General features: G+C 34.7%; 1 protein-coding gene across 2 annotated transcripts in view; it reads left to right on the forward strand.

Moving 5' to 3' along the window:
- The window catches only part of NCAM2 (neural cell adhesion molecule 2), a 487,657-nt gene that overhangs the window by 338,737 nt on the left and 126,009 nt on the right, over nt 1–22,911 (forward strand). For both annotated transcript variants that reach the window (XM_079922649.1, XM_079922648.1), the window contains exon 9: nt 21,384–21,534. In XM_079922649.1, the coding sequence (XP_079778775.1) occupies nt 21,384–21,534 (151 nt within the window). The remainder of the gene's footprint in view (nt 1–21,383; nt 21,535–22,911) is intronic.

Raw genomic sequence — 22,911 nt, forward strand, 5'->3', positions numbered from 1 at the left:
TATACAGGCACCTGTGGATCTGACCCCACCCACCAGTGTGCCAACACCAACTTTAGGACACCCTGGGCCCTGCAGCCAGCCATGGCAGGAACCAACCCAGTGCACCAGGGGACTGAAACCAGCACTAGGGCCCCCAGGGTCCTGTAGCCAGAGATCCCAGGACATGGCTCCACCCACTCATGGGTAAGCACTAGCCCCAGGACACCCTGGGCCCTGGCCCCACACATCAGCAAGTTGACATAGAGATCCAGGACCCTGGCTCAACAACCACTCACCCTAGACCCAGGTCTGCCAATCAGTAGGTCAGAACTACCCTCAGGAACCACTGGGTCTCCGTAGCCAGCCACCTTGTGACCCATCCTGCCCCAGAGGCCAGCATTCTCTGCACAAGGCAGAGCCTGGCAACCAACCAGACCCAAGCCAGACACACCTACCAGACCATTCACAGTAGTCATCCTACCATAAGAGAAGGACCCAGGCATCTCACATGGGGGCACCCCTAGAGCATATAGGTCTGGTGAATAGAGGGGAGTGTGCTGCTGGGACACATAATACGTCTCCTGCAAAAGGCCACTTCTCCAAGGTCAGGAAATGCAACCAACCTACCAAATACATAGAAATAAAAATAGAAAATTAGACAAAATGAGGTGACAGAGTAATATGTTCCAAACAGATGAACAAGATAACACCCCAGAAGAAGAATTAAATGAAGTGGAGATAGGCAATCTACCCTATAAAGAGTTCAAATTAATGATTATAAAGGTGTTCAAAGAACTTGGGAGAAGATTGGATAAACAGAATGAGAAGTTAGAAGTTTTTAACAAAGAGTTAAAAAATATAAAGAAGAACCAAACAGTGATGAAGAATATAATAATTGAAATGAAAAGTACAATAGAGGAATCAACAGTAGCTTAGATGATGCAGAGGAACAGAAAAGCGAGCTGGAAGACAGAATAGTGGAAATCACTGAAGCGAACAGAAAAAAGAATAAAGAATAAAAAGAAATGAGGACAGTTTAAGAGACCTCTGGGATAGCATCAAGTGTACTAACATTTGCATTATAGGGATTCCAGAAGGAGAAGAGAGAGGGAAATGGGCATAGAATATATTTGAAGATATAATAGCTGAAAATTTCCCTATCTTGGGAAAGGAAACAAACATCTAGGTCCAGGAAGCACAAAGAGTCTCAAACAGGATAAACCCAAAAAGGATCACATCAAGACACATTACAATAAAAGTGGCACGAATTAAAGATGAAGAGAGAATATTAAAAGCAGCAAGGGAAAAGTAAGAAGTTACACGCAAGGGAACTCATGTAGTCTATCAGCTGACATGAGTTTCAGCAGAAATTCCATAGCCCATAAAAGAGTGGCATAATATTTAAAGTGATGAAAAGGAAACATCTACAACCAGGAGTGCTCTACCTAGCAAGGCTTTCTTTCAGATTTGATGGAGAGATCAAAAGATTTTCAGACAAGCAAAAGCTAAAAAGGTTCAGCACCATCAAACCAGCTTTAAAATAAATGTTAAAGGGACTTCTCTAAGCAAAAAAGAAAAGTCCACAACTAGAAATATGATAATTCTAAAAGGAAAAAAATCTCATTGGTAAAGACATATATACAGTAAAGTAAGTAAACCAACCATGTATAAAGCTACTAAGAAGGTTAAAAGACAAAAGTAATAAAACCATCTAAATCCACAATAAGTTAAGAGATACACAAAACAAAAAGATGTAAAATATGATGTTAAAAACAGTAAGCATGTGGGGTGGGGTGTAAAAGTGCAAGGTTGTTAAAATGCATTTGAACTTAAGAGATCATCAACTTAAAATAATGTATATTTATATATTGCTATATATAAAACTCATGGTAACCACAAACCAAAAATATCTATAATAGATACACAAAAAGCAACAGGAATCCAAACATAACATAACATAACATAACATAACATAACTAATGGATCACTGAAGAAATCAAAGAAGAAATCAAAATATACCTGGAGAAAAATGAAAACAAAAACATAACAATCCAAAATCCATGGGATGGAGCAAAAGTAGTGTAAGAGGGAAGTTTATAGCAATAGAAGCCTACCTCAGGAAACAAGAAAAGTCTCAAATAAACAACCTAACCTTATTTATAATGAAAGTAGAAAAATAAGAGCAAGCACAACCAAAGTTAGCAGAAGAAAAGAAGTCAAAATATCAGAATAGAAATGAATAAATAGAGAATAAAAAAATGGAAAGATCAATGAAGAGCTGGTTTTTTGAAAAGATAAATAAAGTTGATAAACCTTTAGTCAGACTCATCAAGAAAAACAGAGCGAGGGCCCAAATAAATAAAATTGGAAATAAAAAAGAATTTACAACCAATACCATCAAAATACAAGGGACAATAATAAATTATAAAGAACAATTAAATATGCCAATAAAATATACAACATGAATTGGACAAGTTCATATAAATGTATAATCTTCCAAGACTGAACCAAGAAGAAATAGAAAATAGGAACAGACCAGTTATCAGCAATGAGATTAAGTGAGTAATAAAATAGCTCCCAACAAACAGAAGTCCAGGACCAGATGGTTTTACAGGTGAATTCTACTAAACATTTAGAGAAGAGGTAACTTTTATCCTTCTCAAACTATTCCAAAAATTTGCAGAGAAAGGATTGCTTTTGAACTCATTCTACAAGGGCAGAATCAGCCTGATACAAACACCAGACAAAGATATCACAAAAAAGAAAATTACAGACCAATATCACTGATGAACATAAATGCAAAAATACTCAACAAGCTATTAGCAAACTGAATTTAACAATACATTAAAAGGATCATACACCATGATCAAGTGGTATTTATCCCAGGGGTGCAAGGATGGTTCCATATCTGCAAATCAATGTGATACACCACATTAACAAACTGAAAAATAAAAATCATATTCTCTCAATAGATTTGGAAAAGGTTTTGAAAAAAACTCAACATCCATTTTTGATAAAAACTCTTAATATAGTGGGTTTCATGGGAACATACCTCAACATAACAAAGGCCATATATGGCAAGCCCACAGCTAGTAGAAAACCTGAAAGCATTTTCTTTAAGATTAGAAACAAAACAAGGATGCTTCTTCTCATCACTTTTATTAAACATAGTATTGGAAGTCCTAGACACAGTAATCAGAAAAGAAAAATAAGATCAACCCTAATTGGAAAGGAAGAAGTTAAGCTATCACTGTTTGCAGATGACATGATACAATGCATAGAAAATCCTAAAGATGCCTCTTAAAAACTACTAGAACTCATCAGTGAATTCAGTAAAATTACAGGACACATGATTAAATACAGAAATCTGTTGCACGTCTGTACACTAACGATGAACTATCAAGAAGTGAAATTAAGAAAACAATCTCATTCACCATTGCATCAAAAATAATAAAATACATAGGAATAATGTAACTAAGAAGATAAAAGATCTGTACTCAGAAAACTATAAAACACTGATGAAATAAATTGAAGATGATGCAAACGGATGGAAAGATATACTGGGTTCAGTATATCTTTGGATTGGAAGAATTAATATTGTTAAAATGACCATTCTATCCAAGGCAATTTACAGATTCAATTCTATTCCTATCAAAATATCAATGGCATTTTTCACAGAACTAGAACAAATAATTCTAAAATTTGTATGAAAACACAAAAGGCCTAAAGTAGCCAAAATGATCTTGAGAAAGAATAACAACGCTGGAGTTTTAATGCTCCCTGATTTCAATCCTACAAAGCTTCAGTAATCAAAACCATATGGTATTAGCACAAAAACATATACATAGATCAATGGAACAGAATAGAGAGCCTAAACAGGAACACACACTTATATGGTCAATTAATCAATGACACAGTAGGCAAGAATATGCAATACAGAAAAGATAGCCAAAATGGTTTTGGGAAAACTGAACAGGTACATGCAAAAGAATCAAACTGGACTACTCTCACGCCATGCCCAAAAATAAATTTAAAATGGATTAAAGACTAAATGTAAGACCTGAAGTCATAAAACTTCTAGAAGAAAATGTAGGCAGTAAACTCTTTGACATTGATCTTAGTAATATTTCTTTGGATATGTCTCTTCAGGCAAGGGAAACAAAAGCAAACCTAAACAAATGGGACTATATCAAACTCAAAAACTTTTGCACAGAGATGGAAACTATCAAAACCCAAAAAGGTCACCTGCTTAATGGGAGAAGATATTTGCAAACCATATATCTGATAAGAAGTTAATATCTAATACAAATAACTCATACATCTCAACATCAAAAAAACCCAAACAACCCAATTTTAAAAATGGACAGAGTACCAGAATAGACATTTTTCCAAAGAAGACATACAGATGGCCAACAGGCACATGAAAACATTCTCAACATCACTAATCATCAGGGAAATGCAAATCAAAACCACAATGAGATATCACCTCACACCCGTTGGAATGGCTGTTATCAAAAAGGCAGCAGGGCTTCCCTGGTGGCTCAGTGGTTGAGAGTCGGCCTGCGGATGCAGGGGACACGGGTTCATGCCCCGGTCTGGGAAAATCCCACATGCTGCGGAGCGGCTGGGCCCATGAGCCATGGCCTCTGAGCCTGTGCGTCCGGAGCCTGTGCTCTGCAACGGGAGAGGCCACAACAGTGAGAGGCCTGCGTACCGCAAAAAAAAAAAAAAAAAAAAGGCAGAAAATACCAAGTGTTGGAGAAGATGTGTAGAAAAGGGAGCACTTGTGCACTGTTGGTGGGAATGTAAATTGGTGCAGCCACTATGAAAAGCAGTATGGAGGGTCCTCAAAGAACTAAAAATAGAACTACTGTATGATACAGCAATTCCACTCCTGGGTATTTATCCACAGAAAATGTAAACACTAATTTGAAAAGACATATGCATCCCTATGTTCATTGCACCTTTATTTACAAGAGCCAAGATATGGAAGCAACCTAAGTGCCCATCCATATATAAATGGATAAAGGAGACATGACATATCAATATTTCTTAGTCATAAAGAAAGAATGAACTCTTGCCAACATGGATGGCCCTAGAGGGTATCATGCTAAGAGAAATAATTCAGACAGAGAAAGACAAAAATACTATTTCACTTGTATGTGGAATCTAAAAATCAAAACAAATGAACAAACATAACAAAGCAGAAACAGACTTACAGATGCAAAGAACAAACAGGTGGTTGCCAGAGGGGAATTGGGTGGGGGGAGGAAATAAATAGGTGAGGGAGATTAAGAGGTACAAGCTTCCAGTCCAAAATAAATGAGTCATAGATATGAAATGCACAGTGTGGTTAATTATAGTTATACCCACATATCCTTCATATATGAGTATATATTTTTGTCTGTGCAAATATCAGAAAGGTAGATAGCTACTACATTTGGCTTCCAAATCCAATCTGATTTCTATCCTCTATTCATAGCAAAATCCCTTGAAAATGTTGTTTAATCTTGTTCTCTCTAAATTCTTCCTAGAATTATCTCTTGAATATACTCCAGTCAGGCTTTGACCACATGGCTCCACTAAAACTCTTTGGAAAGCTTGTTACTAATAACATTCACTTTTCTAAATTTTATCACAAATTAGCAGTCCTGATTTTACTTTTCTGCTTAAGAGAAGCATTGATCCAATTAAATGATCTTTTCTGCTTGTTGCATGGTCTTTGGCTTATGGTATACTTTCCTGTTTTTTCTCTTATCAGTCTTTGTCTTCTAATTGATCTCTAAATTATCAAGGGCCCTAGTTTGGGGTCTATTCTTGGATTCCTTTCTCTAACTATGTTTATTCCCTTGACTTATTCATCTAGTCTCATCATGGCTTTAATTACCAGCTGGATTCAGTAAAATCCAAATTTTAAACATGAACCTCTCCACTAAATCCTAGTTGTCTGTATCCAGTGGTCTACCAGGTAGCTCCATTTGGATATTAAATAAGTATCTTGGACTGAAAGTATCCAGTCCAACTCTATACATTATCTCTACTTCTGCTTCTCCGTCAGTCATCCAAATTTCATTAAATGGTGATTCCTTCCCTCCAGTAATATAGTCTAAAATACTTTATGTAATCTTTGACTTACTGATTGTTATACACACATTCAAATTTTGTAAATCCTGTTAGCCTTATTTTAAATATATTTAAAAAATTGATAATTTCTCAAAACACAGCTGTTACTGCTCTAGTCCAAGCCAGCATAGTGACTTGCCTAGACTATTGCAATAACTTTTAAGAGGTTTTAATGCATTCACCTTTGCTCCCTGTTATTCTCATTAAAATATCTAAATTGGTCTATTTGAAATAAGTCAGATAATATCACTCTTTTTTTCAGAAGCCTCCAATAGCTTCTCATATCATTTGGAAATCCCTTTTATTACCTACACTGCTCTATATGATAGGCCATTCTTCAAATCTCTATTACCTTCACTTTTTCCTCAAATCCTACTATTAAGATCAATTAATTTCAACCAAATAAGATTTCACATTTCCTCCATCAATCCTTGGTGCTGGAAGATTTTCAATAGTGTATGTACTTTATCCATCTACAACTTTGAATGTACATTGTGAGTCATAAGTGTAGTGAAAACTATCACAAATCTTTGACGTACTAATTGCAGTTTCCAGCACTTTTGAGTTTGCTGAGAGAGTCCTTGATTGCCAACCTGAAGTCTATGTAGTAAGACTATTGATTTTTAACTATGTGTATGTTTAGGTTAATTGTTGAATTCTTTAGGTAAACTAAGTATAAATTGCAGACCACTATTCTTTTAATTACAAAATCTGAAACCAGATAAGAACTTAAACTGTGTACAGAACACTAGAGTTGACTTACTATATGGATATTTGCATTCAGTTTTGAAGTACACTGCATCTATCTGAGTCATAGGAGGTGTGAAGCTACTGGGACAAAAATTTAAAAGAAAAAAAACATAATGCTAAAGAAATAGTAGCATACTCAGTGATAATTTGAATAAATTTATATATCCTCTGATTGCTTAGTGAATTAATAGTTTGCTTATTCATAAATTAAATATCCTCTGAGACCAAATGAGAGAAATGGTGATAATTAAAGAGTTTCCATAGACAAATTTTATAGAAGCAGGAGGTTAGCAAGCAATAGAACTGCACACATTTCCTGTGTGTACCATAGAGAGATGTTGGATCTCCTTTTCCTATATTACAGAAACATGTCTGGCTGGCTCTTTGTTTTTTTTTGTTTGTTTTTTTGTGGTACGCGGGCCTCTCACTGTTGTGGCCTCTCCCATTGCGGAGCACAGGCTCCGGACGCGCAGGCTCAGCGGCCATGGCTCACGGGCCCAGCCGCTCCGCGGCATGTGGGATCCTCCCGGACCGGGGCACGAACCCGCGTCCCCTGCATCGGCAGGTGGACTCCCAGCCACTGTGCTACCAGGGAAGACCCTGGCTGGCTGTTTTGATCAGCATCTTGAGATAGCACATTGTGCTAAGAAGTATACTATTCTAACACCTTCTCAAATAATTTACAACAAGCTGCCCTGTAGTATAATTATTTACTACACATCCCATACCTGCATATCCCAACACACAATTAGAAACTTGTTGAGGGCTGTTTCTTATCATTTTTGATTGTTGTAGCAAAGGTAATATAACTTCCCAGACCGTCTCTGCTTCTTGGCTCTCTGTTTACACCATGCCCCCCTTTAATGATAATGTCTGTAAATTTTTATCTCCTGATGATTGATACATATCAATGTAAAGATTCATCACAGACCTGTCTGAGCCATAATTTTGTTTTATTATAAAATAATATAATATAGAAATATAGGCTTTACCGTCTCTTTTAATGTTTTGACAAAGACCACACTGTATCTTTTCCTTTCTATGGTTTAGAGTTGTATCACTGATTCATTTATTCCACACTTTGAAAGTGTCTTAATACACCATTTGGAGTTTGGTAAAAAATAAATTTTGTTAACATTTCCACCTTTCTTTCTCCTATGCATTATTTTATTATCTTGATAACTTAGATCCTTTCTGGAGAGTACCTTCTCATTTAATTGAAGACTTCTAAACTATAAAAAGTTTAGTTTGTATATGCAGTATTTGTTTTAATTTGTCTTTTCTTTATGAATAGATACTTTACCACAAAGCAAATGAAATCCAAAACCAAAACCAAACTAAAGCAGCTCACTGGAGTTCGTGTATGTTATACACAGTTTTAATTTTTAGCCATCTTTTAGAGGTAGCTTGTTTCTTTGTCTATGTAGCAAAATAATTTGATTAAACTGTGTTTTTATGTATTGTTAGTTTTTGGTGTTTATGTGCATGTATAATATAAAACGTTTCCAATAAATAAAGTGCTTTTTATTTAAAATAATTAGGTTAATTGCATAATTGTCAGACTGTAAGACAGCCTGAGAAGAGTTCAAAACACAGAGATAAGAAATATTTTTTATCTTCTTGAGCCTCCCACCTAAAATGAGGCACTGAAGTAAAGTATATGAGTCACTCAGCATAGCTCTGTGTTAAAAAAGGAGCATATATTTGCTATAACACTGCCAGTACATATGACAGTAATTATACACATTATTTTCATAACATTTCTTATATATCCTACGTTGTATATACTTTAATATGTATTTGAAATGATGTGATTTTTTAAAAGAAGGAAAAATATACACATACATTTCCAGGTACTATTCTGCTTTGTGGTATTAGTCTGATAAAAGCGATGCTGTTAATAGCGATGTGTTGTATACCATAAGAATTCTCATATATGTGACAAAAGTTGATCACTAGATGGTAAATGCATTGCATTTTCTGATGTTAAGTGTGGGACTAGTGACAATTTAAAATACTTGTTAGAACGTATATTTCCAGGCATATTAGATTAAAAAAGGGCTTGATTTATACTCTGACTTTAAACAATGACAACAGACAAAATTTATGTCATGATGGATAGCATATTGATCCATGAGAGGAGAGAACCAAATGATGTGACCCCTATGATTGGTAGAGTGTACTTTGTAGAGAGTTTCCAGGCTGTAGCACAGGGATGAAGAGTCTGACTCTTTTATTTGAGGAGCCGGTGTTCTGAGTTTGAATGACTTAGGGTGCTAGAAATCACAGGATGGGGTACCAGAGAGGGAGAGCCCTGTAGAGAAGAAATTCACACAGATAGAGCTCCAGAGATCTTCAGCACTTTCCCCAAGAGTCTTTAGCTGAGTATTGATAAGTGTATGTGTGTGTGAGGAAACTATGCAAGGCCACAGAAAGAACTACTGGAATACTGAAGTATGTTGCTTCAGTAGTGTAGTCGAATTAGTCCTAAACTAAAGATTGCTCCCAGCTCGCCTAACAAAGTCTAAAAGCCTCAAAAGAATAAAACCGTTTTCATGTAACTCAAAGTATATAATTCACAATGTTTGGCATCCAATAAAGAATTATGAGGTATACAAGGTACATGAAAATATAACCCATAATAGGGAAAAAAACAAATCAATCAATAGAAACAGATCCATTGACACAAATAACAGTAGATAGGAACATCTTTTTTTTTATATATATATACTGCATATGTACTACAAGGTAAAAGGAAAGCAGGAACATAATACAGAGAAACATGACAAAGTAAAAGACTAAATCAAAATTCTAGAGATCAAAAAAATGTCAAGTAAAAAAGACATTGGATTGGATTAACAGAAGATTAGATACTGCAGAAGAAAACTCTAGTAAAATCAAAGACAGAAAAATACAATTTATCCAAATGAAACATAGACAGGAAGAAAACATACATATACTTAGAGCAGTCCTGTGTCTTTTTCATGCTTTGAGTGAGTGTTGGCCAAAGAAGGCTCAGAACAGGGCCCTTATTTGTCTCACTAGATAGAGCAAAGAAAGAATGTTCCCAAAATATTTTGTATTTCTTCACACTGTAGTTTTTCCCTTACAGAACATGTTGTAGGAATTTGTATAAAGATATACTGTAGGAAAAGGATAATAACTATTGTTAACATTGAATATATACTATGTGTCAGGCATTTTTTAAACATTTCATTTAACATTATTGTACTAATTGCTGTTGCATATTGTGCTTTTTGCTTTGCAAAAATCTTTCATTTGTCTCTAATTTGGACAAGATTGCCATACCGCTGAGACACTTGTTACTAACTACATCACTGATTATTATAACATTTATCATGTATCTAGCACTGAGGCTACACAAACTTAAGTAATTCTAACCAGACCTAGGGAAAAGTAACAAAAGTTATGTACTCTGTATTAGGCAACTTGCACTGTGATAACTCTGTAAAATAATGAAAGCAAAACCTCAGGACTTTCAATACAAAAATCTATGGGTTTGTAAGTAGGCTGTAGCAGCATGCTCTAGACTTTAATTTGGGTTCTGCTCTGCTCTGTATGTTCTAACAATTGAGAAAATTGGATGAAGGAACATATCCCATCTTGGTTATGCTGTTTAAAAATTCCCATGATAAAATGTGTGATGTATATTTAAAACAAAGACTGGAGAATTGTATAATGAAACCCCACGTTCTATCACAGCTTCAGTCATTATCAATGTTATGCCTTTCCAATTCTAATATTTTTAGTATTGCACTTCATCTGTTTTCCAATTGGTTATGTTTGTTATAAAGAAAAACATTTTAAAATCTGAATTAAAAAAACATTGAACCAAACCTATGGCTTCTTCAAAGCTTTGAACCAATGGAGTCTATATTTTAGTCATTATGTTACTTCCAGAGCAGTATGGTGTAATAATGTGATATCAGTATTCACAAGGTAAGTTCAATTATGTGCATAAATCACCACAATACACCTGACCATCTTATAATAAATGTTGAATAGGAAGAATTTCAGTGTATAATGTGCCTCATTCTTTCAGACTTCCTTTCTATCTTCTCATTTTTGTGTGCCATGAAACTAAATTTTAACTCAAGATAGGAGGTGACTTTTAGATTTAAGTTTCTTCTTGGCTTCTTTATCCCTTATTGATTTTTTAATAAGGAGCTTTCTTTCTTTGCTTATTTTCCATTATGAAGGATATACAGAAAAATTGGAAATTCAGAAACAATAGTGATCAACCTCTTTTTCATGGTTTCTTAACCTTGGGGGAAGCAATGACATTTTAAATGGATTGAAAGCCTACTGGCTTTCTACACTAGCCCCATACTTATGGCTTGAATTCCTATGTCCTGAGTTTTCTGAACAACACTCAAATATTTTGTTCTATTATCTTCATATTTTGTTCTGTTATCTTCATATTTGATTAAAATTGCACATACACTCAAGAAACAACAAAAAAATAAGTATCTTGTCATTCAGAGTCAACAACAGTGTTGCCAAAATTAAAATGATCAGCCATACTACAAGCACATTCCTCTCCTAATTTATTTGCTTAGAACTCCAATCACAATGAATGACCATAAGTAATAGTGATATAGACATGGGATCAGGATACTTAATACAGCTTTAACTAATATATACATTTTGGAAATGATACATAGTCATTAGAATCCACAAATTTAAAACCATTGAATAGTGACACAGAGCCTATGTCTGTATAAAGCCTACAAGACAAGGCTTTTGACACCAAAGTCATGGCATTTGAGCAGGGAAGGTACTTCTGATGAAGGGCAGGGTCAAGGATACAGTCAAACCATCCACAAACATAGTGGCAATTACAGATAAATTCAATATCTAGGGATTTGTTATTAGTATTATGGATGAAATAAAATATAAATCTCATTATTTGGCAATTTAATCATTTATATGTGAAATGTTTTATCATTTATTTAGTAATTTTGCTGTCCTATAGTAGCTTTTCATCCTAATTTTAATTTTGTTTTTTTTACTATCTTACATATTTTCATTGATAAAATATTATAAATATTTTATAACATTATAAATAAATAACTGGCATGTGGTTCAAGGAATCATGAGAAAAGTCTAGCAACAGTAATGCACTGTTAAGTAAGAAGATAGGAGAGGTGTCATTTCCCTTTGAGACAGAATGCCTTTGGACCTCACAATGAAATGGATATTGTGTAAACTCACATATTTATCTTTTAGATCTGGATATCAGATGTTTTGTGCCAATTTATTTGCCAGGTGCTGAGCTCTTTTCAAATATTCAAATCATTAATCTCCCTCATAATACTATAAAGGCTGTACTTTTAAACCCATTATACAGAGAGAGAAACTGAGGTACAGCTAAATTAAATAGTTGACTCCAAGTTACAAAGCTTATAGATGGCGCAAACAGGATGTAAAGTTTCCCATTTGGTTCTGTAGTCTCTCGTCTTACCTACTATTAAGGTAAAGAAGGCAGCACGCACAGGCACCAATACAAAATATTCAGGTCATATTCTGAAAACCAGCATTTTGACAATTATCAGTTGGAATTCACCTTTTCTAATTTTTTTTAGTTAAAATATCTGAAAAGTTTATTCTGCTTTTGGTCTGATTATCATAGCATTTCAGTTTCCAATAGTAAAGTACTGGGTATATGATATGGAATATAATGTATGCTGGTTATTAAAATATGATTTGTTATGGTCAAATGTGAATATATGCATATATATGTATAATTTTATATACCTACAGCAATCTACTAATAATAAATCAGATTTCCCATCCAGGGATCTGTGACAGAAACTTGAAAATATCCTTTTCCTCCTTTCTTTCATCACCAGCTCCCATCTAAACATTCACTGAATGCTGTGGATTCTTCCTCAGTATGTTTCTAGAATGCACTCACTTCTCTCCTTCTCATCTACCTCTACCTTTTCCCAGAACACTATCATTGCAGTATGTTTCTTGGTGTTTTCTCTTCCCCTTTCAAAGTTATTCTCTACCCTGAGGCATGAATGATGCTCTCAAATAACAAATGCATTCTCCCTACTCCTTTGCCCGAAACCTTGCCTATCCTTTCCAGTTCTTTATAGAACACTCATTCTTTCTTTTGGCTTTAATTTTTAATATTTCCTAACATATAATTCACGTAGCATGCAATTTACCCATCAAAGGGTAAAATTAAATAAATTGCCTTTTAGTATATTCACAGAGTTGTGCAATCATCAATGCAATAAATTTGGGGACATTTTCATCACCTCAAAAAACAAGTCCCGCTCCACTTGACTGTCACTCCCCTGTCACCTTACCACCACCTGCCAGCCTTAGGCAATCACTTTTGTATCTATAGATTTGTCTGCTCTGGAAATTCTGTATAAATGGAAGCATTCAAAATGCGGACTTCGTTACTAACTTCTATTCACTTAGCATAGTGATTTCAAGGTTCATCTATGTTGTGGCTTGTGTAAGTACCTCATATTTTTTATTGACAAATAATATTTCATTATATAGAAATAGTACATTTTATTTATCCATGCATTAGTAGATGGATATTTGTGTTGCTTTCACTTTTTGGATTTATTAATAATGCTCTTATGGACATTTATGTAGTACATGCTTTTGTGTGGACATAGATCTTTAATTCTCTTGGGAGTGTAATGGCTGAATCATACGGTAACTCTGTGTTTAACATTTTGAGTACCTGTCAGACATTTTATCAAAAGCACCTGCACCGTTCTACATTCCTATCACATGTGCACTAAAGTTCCATTTTCTCCAGATCCTATCCAATGCTTGTTATTACCTGTCTTTTTGTTTATAGCCATCCCTGGGGGCATGAAGTAGTATGGAGTTTTGGTATGCATTTTCATGATGACTAAGGATGTTGAGCATCCTTTCATGTTTTTGTCAATGTTCCTTTGACTTTTGAGGCTCTTTTGGGCATTCTTGTCTGTCTCTCCAGCCACTTCACATCTTACCTCTCTCCACCTTATATTGGATATGCCAGCTCTAGGGAGCTTCTTTCAACTCTTTGAACATGTCATTTTCCCCTCTAGTCCAGGCCTATGTAGTTTCCATTTCCTTCCTAACTTTCCTCCTATTTGCTTGGCCAGGGCTGACTTCATGGATATGTGACGTGTACAGTTGCACAGAGCCCAACACTCAGCAGGGCCCTGCATTGGGTTTAAAGTGCTGCTGTGGTTGTCTTAAAATTCATAGTAACTTTTGAACAAAAGACCTCACATTTCAGTTTTCAGTGGGCCCTGCAAATTATGCAGCCAATCTGCTGCCTTACTTATCCTTCAGGACCCTGTTCAGGCAGAAATATCTGCAAGTAATTGTTCCTCACCTCTGTAGACTGTACTAGGTGTTCTTCCTTAATTTCATCTATGTCAGATGAAATTTATGATTTTCCTCTAAGCCTTTTAACCTTTGAGACTAAAGGCTTTGCCTTTCTTATCCATCTTTCTGTCCTCAGAACCCAGCATAGTGCTGGTCACATAGCTATGGTACAGTATGTAACTCAGCCACATAGTTATGGCCCAGGTAGTGAGCCATATGGCAAAAGGAATTCAGAATATGAACTCCAGGGCCAGACAGCCTGGGCATCCCACTGTTATCACTTATAAGCTGTGTGGGACCTGGGCAAGTTATCTAATGTTTCTGTGCCTCATTTTGCTCATCTTTAAAATGGGGATGATATTAGTCCCAATCTCATAGCACTATTAAGAGGATCATAGCAGTATTATGAACTAATAAATGTAAAATATTTAGTATGTATCTAACTATCACCTATTGTATGTGTTAGCAGTTATTCATTCCTATATTCAATTCCTATTTGTTGAATAAATTACTGACTGTATGTGCAAAGAGAAGAAAAGGGCCCTAGAGCCAGTGAAGAAACTACAAAAGTTAAGAAATTTTATTGGACATATTACTCTTTGTTTCATCAATTTACATTGCTAGGAGGAATGGTGATTGTACAAAAGTTTATTTCATGACATCAAAATAGGAGTACACTTAGGAAGGTGGGATCAAGCCCAGAGGAAAAAGACTTTAAAACTAAGAGTAAATATAGAAATCTTAAAAGAGCAAGACAATCTTTCTGCTTAAATTTCTTTGCAGAAATTAGTGAATGTAATGAAACTTTATCATGATTTTGAGAAGTCAGTTTGGGTAAATTAATGCCAATAATGTTTGGAAAGAGTCTGTTTTCTTTTTTTATACATTTAGCAGTTATGCCTTGCTGCTACTGCTATGTATTTGAAGCTGTTTAATTTGCATTCAATAGAGATTTAATGCCATTGAAAATAATTCAAACATAATATATAATAAAAAGAATCGCTCCCCCAAAACTGCATATCATACAATGAGAAAAAAATAACATTTAGTCAAAGGGTAAAATTTGTTGTGTGTCTGCATGTGTCTTGGGTCCTGCATGTGTTCTCTATCAGCCTGCCCAATGTCAGGAGAGCCCACGTTCTCACAGTCTCTTCTCTGCACCTACTGGGTTCTCTCAGTTCTCTCATAAGCCTTCTGGTGGCATATGCCCAGAATTCTCTGTACAACACTACCCCGCTTTCACCATTTCCAGATCCCAATCCACACTTCGGTTTAACAAGGAACATACCTCTGACTCTAACCCACCCCTCCATTAACACCCCCAAAATGAAACTGTGGTGTTCCTACATTGTATTTTTTTTAACATTTTTATTTTTTTTAACATTTTTTTTAACATTTTTATTGGGGTATAATTGCTTTACAATGGTGTGTTAGTTTCTGCTTTATAACAAAGTGAATCAGTTATACATATATATATGTTCCCATATCTCTTCCCTCTTGCATCTCCCTCCCTCCCACCCTCCCTATCCCACCCCTCCAGGCGGTCACAAAGCACCCAGCTGATCTCCCTGTGCCATGCGGCTGCTTCCCACTAGCTATCTACCTTACGTTTGTTAGTGTATATATGTTCATGACTCTCTCTCGCCCTGTCACAGCTCACCCTTCCCCCTCCCCATATCCTCAAGTCCGTTTTCCAGTAGGTCTGTGTCTTTACTCCTGTCTTACCCCTAGGTTCTTCATGACATTGTTTTTTCTTAAATTCCATATATATGTGTTAGCATACAGTATTTGTCTTTTTCTTTCTGACTTACTTCACTCTGTATGACAGACTCTAGGTCTATCCACCTCATTACAAATAGCTCAATTTCATTTCTTTTTATGGCTGAGTAATATTCCATTGTATACATGTGCCACATCTTCTTTATCCATTCATCCGATGATGGACACTTAGGTTGTTTCCATCTCCGGGCTATTGTAAATAGAGCTGCAATGAACATTTTGGAACATGACTCTTTTTGAATTTTGGTTTTCTCAGGGTACATGCCCAGTAGTGGGATTGCTGGGTCATATGTAGGTCTATTTGTAGTTTTTTAAGGAACCTCCATACTGTTCTCCATAGTGGCTGAACCAATTCACATTCCCACCAGCAGTGCAAGATTGTTCCCTTTTCTCCACACCCTCTCCAGCATTTATTGTTTCTAGATTTTTTGATGATGACCATTCTGACTGGTGTGAGATGATATCTCATTGTAGTTTTGATTTGCATTTCTCTAATGATTAATGATGTTGAGCATTCTTTCATGTGTTTGTTGGCAGTCTGTATATCTTCTTTGGAGAAATGTCTATTTAGGTCTTCTGCCCGTTTTTGGATTGGGTTGTTTGTTTTTTTGTTATTGAACTGCATGAGCTGCTTGTAAATTTTGGAGATTAATCCTTTGTGAGTTGCTTCATTTGCAAATATTTTATCCCATTGTGAGGGTTGTCTTTTGGTCTTGTTTATGGTTTCCTTTGCTGTGTAAAAGCTTTGAAGTTTCATTAGGTCCCATTTGTTTATTTTTGGTTTTATTTCCATTACTCTAGGAGGTGGGTCAGAAAGGATCTTGCTGTGATTTATGTCATAGAGTGTTCTGCCTATGTTTTCTCTAAGAGTTTGATGGTTTCTGGCCTTACATTTAGGTCTTTAATCCATTTTGAGCTTATTTTTGTGTATGGTGTTAGGGAGTGATCTAATCTCATACTTTTACATGTATCTGTCCAATTTTCCCAGCACCACTTATTGAAGAGGCTGTCCTTTCTCCACTGTACATTCCTGCCACCTTTATCAAAGATAAGGTGTCCATATGTGTGTGGGTTTATCTCTGGGCTTTCCATCCTGTTCCATCCTACATTGTATTTTTGAGTTTATTTGTATTATATCTTAGAAGTAATATCTGTCTTCTTGGTTAATCTTAAATTCCATGAAGAGCGGAAATTATTGTATTTTGCTCAGCTTATATCCCCAGCGCCTGGATGCTTATTGTGAAACAAGTGCACATATACAGAAAAAAATGTTGAGTAACTAAGTGACATGATCCACAATTTTCTCAAAAGGCCAAAGGGTTAATGACTCTAAAAAGGTTCAAAGACAAGAGTGTGAGGAAGAAGAAAGAAAGGAATACTGTCCAACTCAGATGTGTTGTGCACTACAATTGGATCCCGAATTTGACAGTAAATGTCTAGTCAGGTAAAGCCACAAAAAATAAACAGGACACATTATATAAATTCAAATGCCCAACAGTTAAAATTGACAACAAAATATTTATTTTTGAACTAAACTGAAGATGGTAGTTATCACATAGATATTTGATTAAGGGATTATTGAAAGGACGATAAACTCTATAAATAATTATTTTATCAAAATATTGAAATACTATTCAAGCAGTTCTTAAGCTGACCTTCCAGAAAGGCAAAAGATATAATATCAAGTTAAATTTCAGAGAGTCCTTCTGTAAAGGACTGGAATAATAATGTACAGTCAGACACTTTCTAATCATGTTAGTGCAGTGATAGAATCTGAAAATACTAGACGGAGAACTAATATGCCCATTAACCTGTCTCAATCAAATATCAGATGTCTTAAATGAATCTTCAGTAGGTAGTGAATCAAAGCCAAGATATAATGAATTTTCTTTCAGATATGTGTAATGCCTTTTTGTAGCACAAAGAGAAAGATGTCCTTTGGAATGTCAGAAATGAGGAGAAATGACTTTGGTTTTCTAGTCAATGCATATTGTGCATTATTACAAAGCCAGTGCCAACTGTGAAAATGACTTACAATTTCTCAATGAATCACACACATTCCAGAAGAAATTCTATTCTTCCGGAATTTCTATTAATTTTAGATATATTATTAAAAACTTTTAAATAAAACCATTTTTACTGATAGCATGTTAATTTTACACACATGGATAGTTTTCCACAAGTCAAAAACCGTATCATAATAACAAAAGTACCTGTTGATTTTTAAGGTGGGTAAATTTACTTTTTAATGTGCAAAAGAACAATATTTTCCCTAATGAAAGAAGGAACAATTTGCTTCGCATCATTATTAATGTATCTTGCCACATTCTAATTAAGGTATTAAATGTCACGTTTTTAATCCATAGTAAAGTATAGCTGAAGGATTACATTTCCTTTATTCAATTATATGTACATTTCACTATATCTTAATTTGCTTTATAAAAATTTTAGAATGTAATGATTCTGTCCTAGGTACTAGTCCGGGTGACTTTCACACAAAGTACCATAAAAATATTCTCGCATTTGTACAACTATAATATCAAACTGCAGGATAAAATCTGAAGTTCCAGTAAGACTAGAAAAAGCAATGTGTCCCAAGAAAAGCACAGGGACATTATATCTGTATGTATAGTAGTCAACCAGGGATTATTTTGAGTATAAATTGATATCTGGCCAAGAAATTGAAAGAATGATGGTAGAATACTGCCACGTAAATATGGAAGAGAGAAAGGAGGAAAGATTTGAGAAAGATGTGTGAAGGCTGCTTAGAAAGCACAGGACATTCATGACAATACAAATAATTCACATTAAATGGAATCCAAATTAACAATATCCAAATTGTAAACTGTGCTTAAACAGAAAGGTAATACCATATGGAAATCCGTAAACATCAGGCTAATGGATTGGGGTTTTACTTGGGAGGCAATACAATGTTATTTGTAATTATAGAGTATGAGGTCCAGGGATGTGAAACCTTCATAAAGTTGTTATGAGAAATAAAAGTTTGCTTTAAAAAAAAAGACTTATTCTTAGTTACACAAGAAATAATTTCTGCAGCTGGAATGATTTTTTGCTAAGAGAAACATAGGAAATAACATAATGTTGAAGGCTTTTGCAGAGTCAGGGAGTCTTTTTTGGTCACATTCAGCCTGAATGTGATTGTTCTCTCTGAAATCCAGAGACGCCTGTCAATATCCTTCCAACTTAACAGCACAACTAAAACTGTAAATGGAGAGGCAGAGAGCAGATAGGTCTATGGAAACACAGTTGCTGAAAATTGGAAATCATAATGTCGAGAAAGATGATAAACTGAGATTTATCATTATTCAGAATATAAATAGATGAATAAATGTTCAGCAACTGATCCAAGACTGAGGACATGGTATAGCATGGGGCATGGGAAAGAATTAGTATCATTCATAGAAAGACAACTGGGAGAGGGCAGGTGATGCTGGGTAAGGCGTAATGTATTCATCTGCACATGCTAGTTTGAGATATACATCAAATGGACTTGCCCTGCATATGATATATCTAGTTATGTAGCTCCAGGGAAAGAAGGATCCTGGGTGGAGAAAGAGTGACTAGAGATCATCAGTGTAGATGTGGGCAGGGATAAGAGTGCCTAAGTGGATTGTATTGACTGAAAAGACACTAGAGTCCAGAACAGAATACAGAGGTCCCGAGGAAGAAAGGAGGCTGTAACCAAAACCAAACCCAAGGAAACTACAACCAAAACTGGGAGAAAAATCAGGATCATGTGAGTGTCTTGAAAGCCAAGGGAAGTCGGCACACAAGAAAGGAAGGATATAGTTCAATAGGATTTAATGATGAACAGAGTTGCAGTGAGATAAGGACCAAAGAATACCTATTTAGTTATGGAACAGCAGTTAGTTACCTTGTATAACAATTGTCCATTTTGCTTTTGGGTTTATTCATTCTGATTTTTAACTTCTGTGGATTCTTACATTTTGCTTTCTTTCAATTAAGTAAATGGGTTTGGCAACTGAACTTCTTCAAAATTGGCAGAAGAGAATGTCCTTCTGCTTGAAAACTTCACTTTACTATTTCTTTAGCAATACTTGGGAGGTGGGGAACATATTTTTGACATAGAAATCTTGATCTAAGTTGCATAATACATCCCTAATATGCTTTTGTTTATTTCTTTGTTTTTGAAGACCATTTTCCAGATAGTGAATTATGAGTGAGTGATAGGATTGTATAATGATTGCATTCCTATATAAAATTAAAAAGCAAAAAAAAGTAACCATATTGTGCCCCAATCAACATGTTTGAAAAAGAGCTTTAAGATAGTCTTTTAATATTAATAAAGGAAAATAGTTAAACATAATTTTAATAATGCAAAGTACACACATGCATTGAAATTTGTTCAAATCTGTCATATAGAAAATTAAACAACCATTATACTGTTTATAATAACATACATATTTCAATTGAATGTATGATATACAATATTTTGTTGAACACTAAAACCTCAACTATTAAAAAGAATCAATTCAATAATGGTAGAGCAGATGTTTCCAATGAGTTATAAAGTGCTAAAAGTTCACTATATTTCTTGATAGTACAGAGTAAAATTCAATGAATAAACTATTCTTGTTTTAAATATGTGTGCTATAAAGGTATTTGATTTAAGAAAATTCTATAATTATGTTGCACACAATAATTCTTATTTGAAATATAATCTATATGTTATTGGATTATAAGCAATTCCTTGATTTGAGTCATATTTGTGGAGTTAAGTGATTAATAATTTCCATATTGTTTCCAATGACTTCCTAAGAATGCTGTGTTTTTAATAGTGTATCTATGATGCATATGGTACCAATTATGCTTATGAGCAATGCTGTTGCATTCATTCAAAAATGAAAACTATAAATTCCTCTTAAAGTCTTTAATTGTCATACATCTTGATACATTCTCCTTATTTAGTGAAATAGAAAACTAAAATACAGCAGGAATATCATTTTCACTGGTAGGTTTTAGCCAGAATTGAATAGGCATTATTGTCATTTTGCTATGTTTGTAAAGAACACAATTGAAAGACAACAAAATCCTTCCGAGAAGAACATACTAGCTTTATAAAAAGCAAAAAGCATAATAAATAAAAGAGGTTGATATAACTTATGTTTAAGTTTTTACTACTTACAAGTCAGTGTTCCTGTAAGCAAGTGGGCTGGTAAAATGGATTAGCTAAAAATAGTAAAGTATAAATAAACACTGCTTTTTTGAAATAAAAAATGAATACAGGTAAGAGTTTATTTTCATTTATTGTGTCTATGATAAATGCAATATGTTTCATCATCATTTTACACAAAATACGCATAAAATCTTTATTTTTCCTGAATCAATGTAAACAGAGCCCAGATGGACGTATCGAAGTCAGAGGGCAGCACAGAAGCTCATCACTGCATATTAAAGATGTGAAGTTGTCAGATTCAGGGAGATATGACTGTGAAGCTGCAAGTAGAATCGGAGGGCACCAGAAAAGCATGTACCTTGATATTGAATGTAAGTTATTTTCATTTTGTATGTTTATTAAAACAACTTTTCTGCTTTGAAAAACATGTATTTTTGTGGGAAAATCAAAATACAGTAGTTCATTTTGTAGTATGTAATGCATAACTTTAGAAGGAATGCAGCCAAAGTCAGTTATTAGAGACATCTAGTGGCGGTTATGGGAGATTTCACAGTGCTATATGTTTAATGGTCTTAATGTTGCTTATCCTGAAAATTGTGGCCTTTTATTACACAGCGTTTAACCCAAAACACAATGTAAACTGAATTATATTAGTTATAAGTAATTGATCAACATCACCTTAGATTTTTATCTGTTTATTCCTAATATTAATGGTCCTGTGTTTCACATATGTAGTGAGAATTTCATTTCTCATTTCAAGTTGTTTTGTTGAATTATTTTACATCCTCATAAGTTATTGTATAGTATTTAAAATACAGTACTTAGGATACTCTATTTTTCAAGGGCTGATTGCTAACAAACTATAAGTTGTTTTTTTGATCACAGATGCACTCCTCCTTTGCTGTTAAAGTCTTGCATATTGGTTTATTCAGCTTTTTCTGGAATTTCTCTCTAAGTAGCATTTTAACTGCATGCCACAAATAGTGATATGTTGTCTTTCTCTTGGCTTTCAGTTGAAAATATTTTCTACATTTCTTTGTGATTTCATCACTGGTCAATAGTTATTTATGAAGATATGTTTAGCTTCCAGATATTTATTGTTTTCATAGATATTTTGCTGTTACTTATTTCTAATTTAATACAGTTGTGCTTAGAAAATACATTCTATATGATTTTGATGTTTTCATATTTATTGAGGTTTATTTTATGTCCCAACGTTATGATCTACCTAGTGAATACATAATGTGTACTTGAAAAACATATATATTCTGCAGATATTGTGCTCTATACATATACATTAGATCAAGGTGGGTGTTAGTGTTCTTTAATCTTCTGTGTCTTTACTGAATTTGTTTTGTTCTATTAGAGTGATGGTTGTTAAAATCCTCCACCATGATTGTGAACTTTTTTCTCTCTCTGTAATCCTGTTGATTTTTGCATCATATATTTTGAGGCTCAGTGACACAGTACACATTTATAGTTATCTTCTCTTAGTTTCCTATTGTCACTATAACTAATGACCAAGAATTTTATTGCTGTAAACAACACAATATATTATTTTAAGCTCTTGAGGTCAGAGGTTGGAAATGATTCTCACTGGGATAAAATCAAGTGTCCGTAGGGTTGTGTTTCTTTCTGGAAGCCCTACAGGAGATTCCCTTTTCTTGTCTTTTCCATTTCTAGAATCTGCCCACCTTCCTTGGCTTGCAGTCTCCTTCCAACTTCAAAGCCAGCTTTGGCAGATTGAG

This window comes from Stenella coeruleoalba (genome assembly GCF_951394435.1).
Source record: "Stenella coeruleoalba genome assembly, chromosome: 5".
Classification (NCBI taxonomy): domain Eukaryota; kingdom Metazoa; phylum Chordata; class Mammalia; order Artiodactyla; family Delphinidae; genus Stenella; species Stenella coeruleoalba.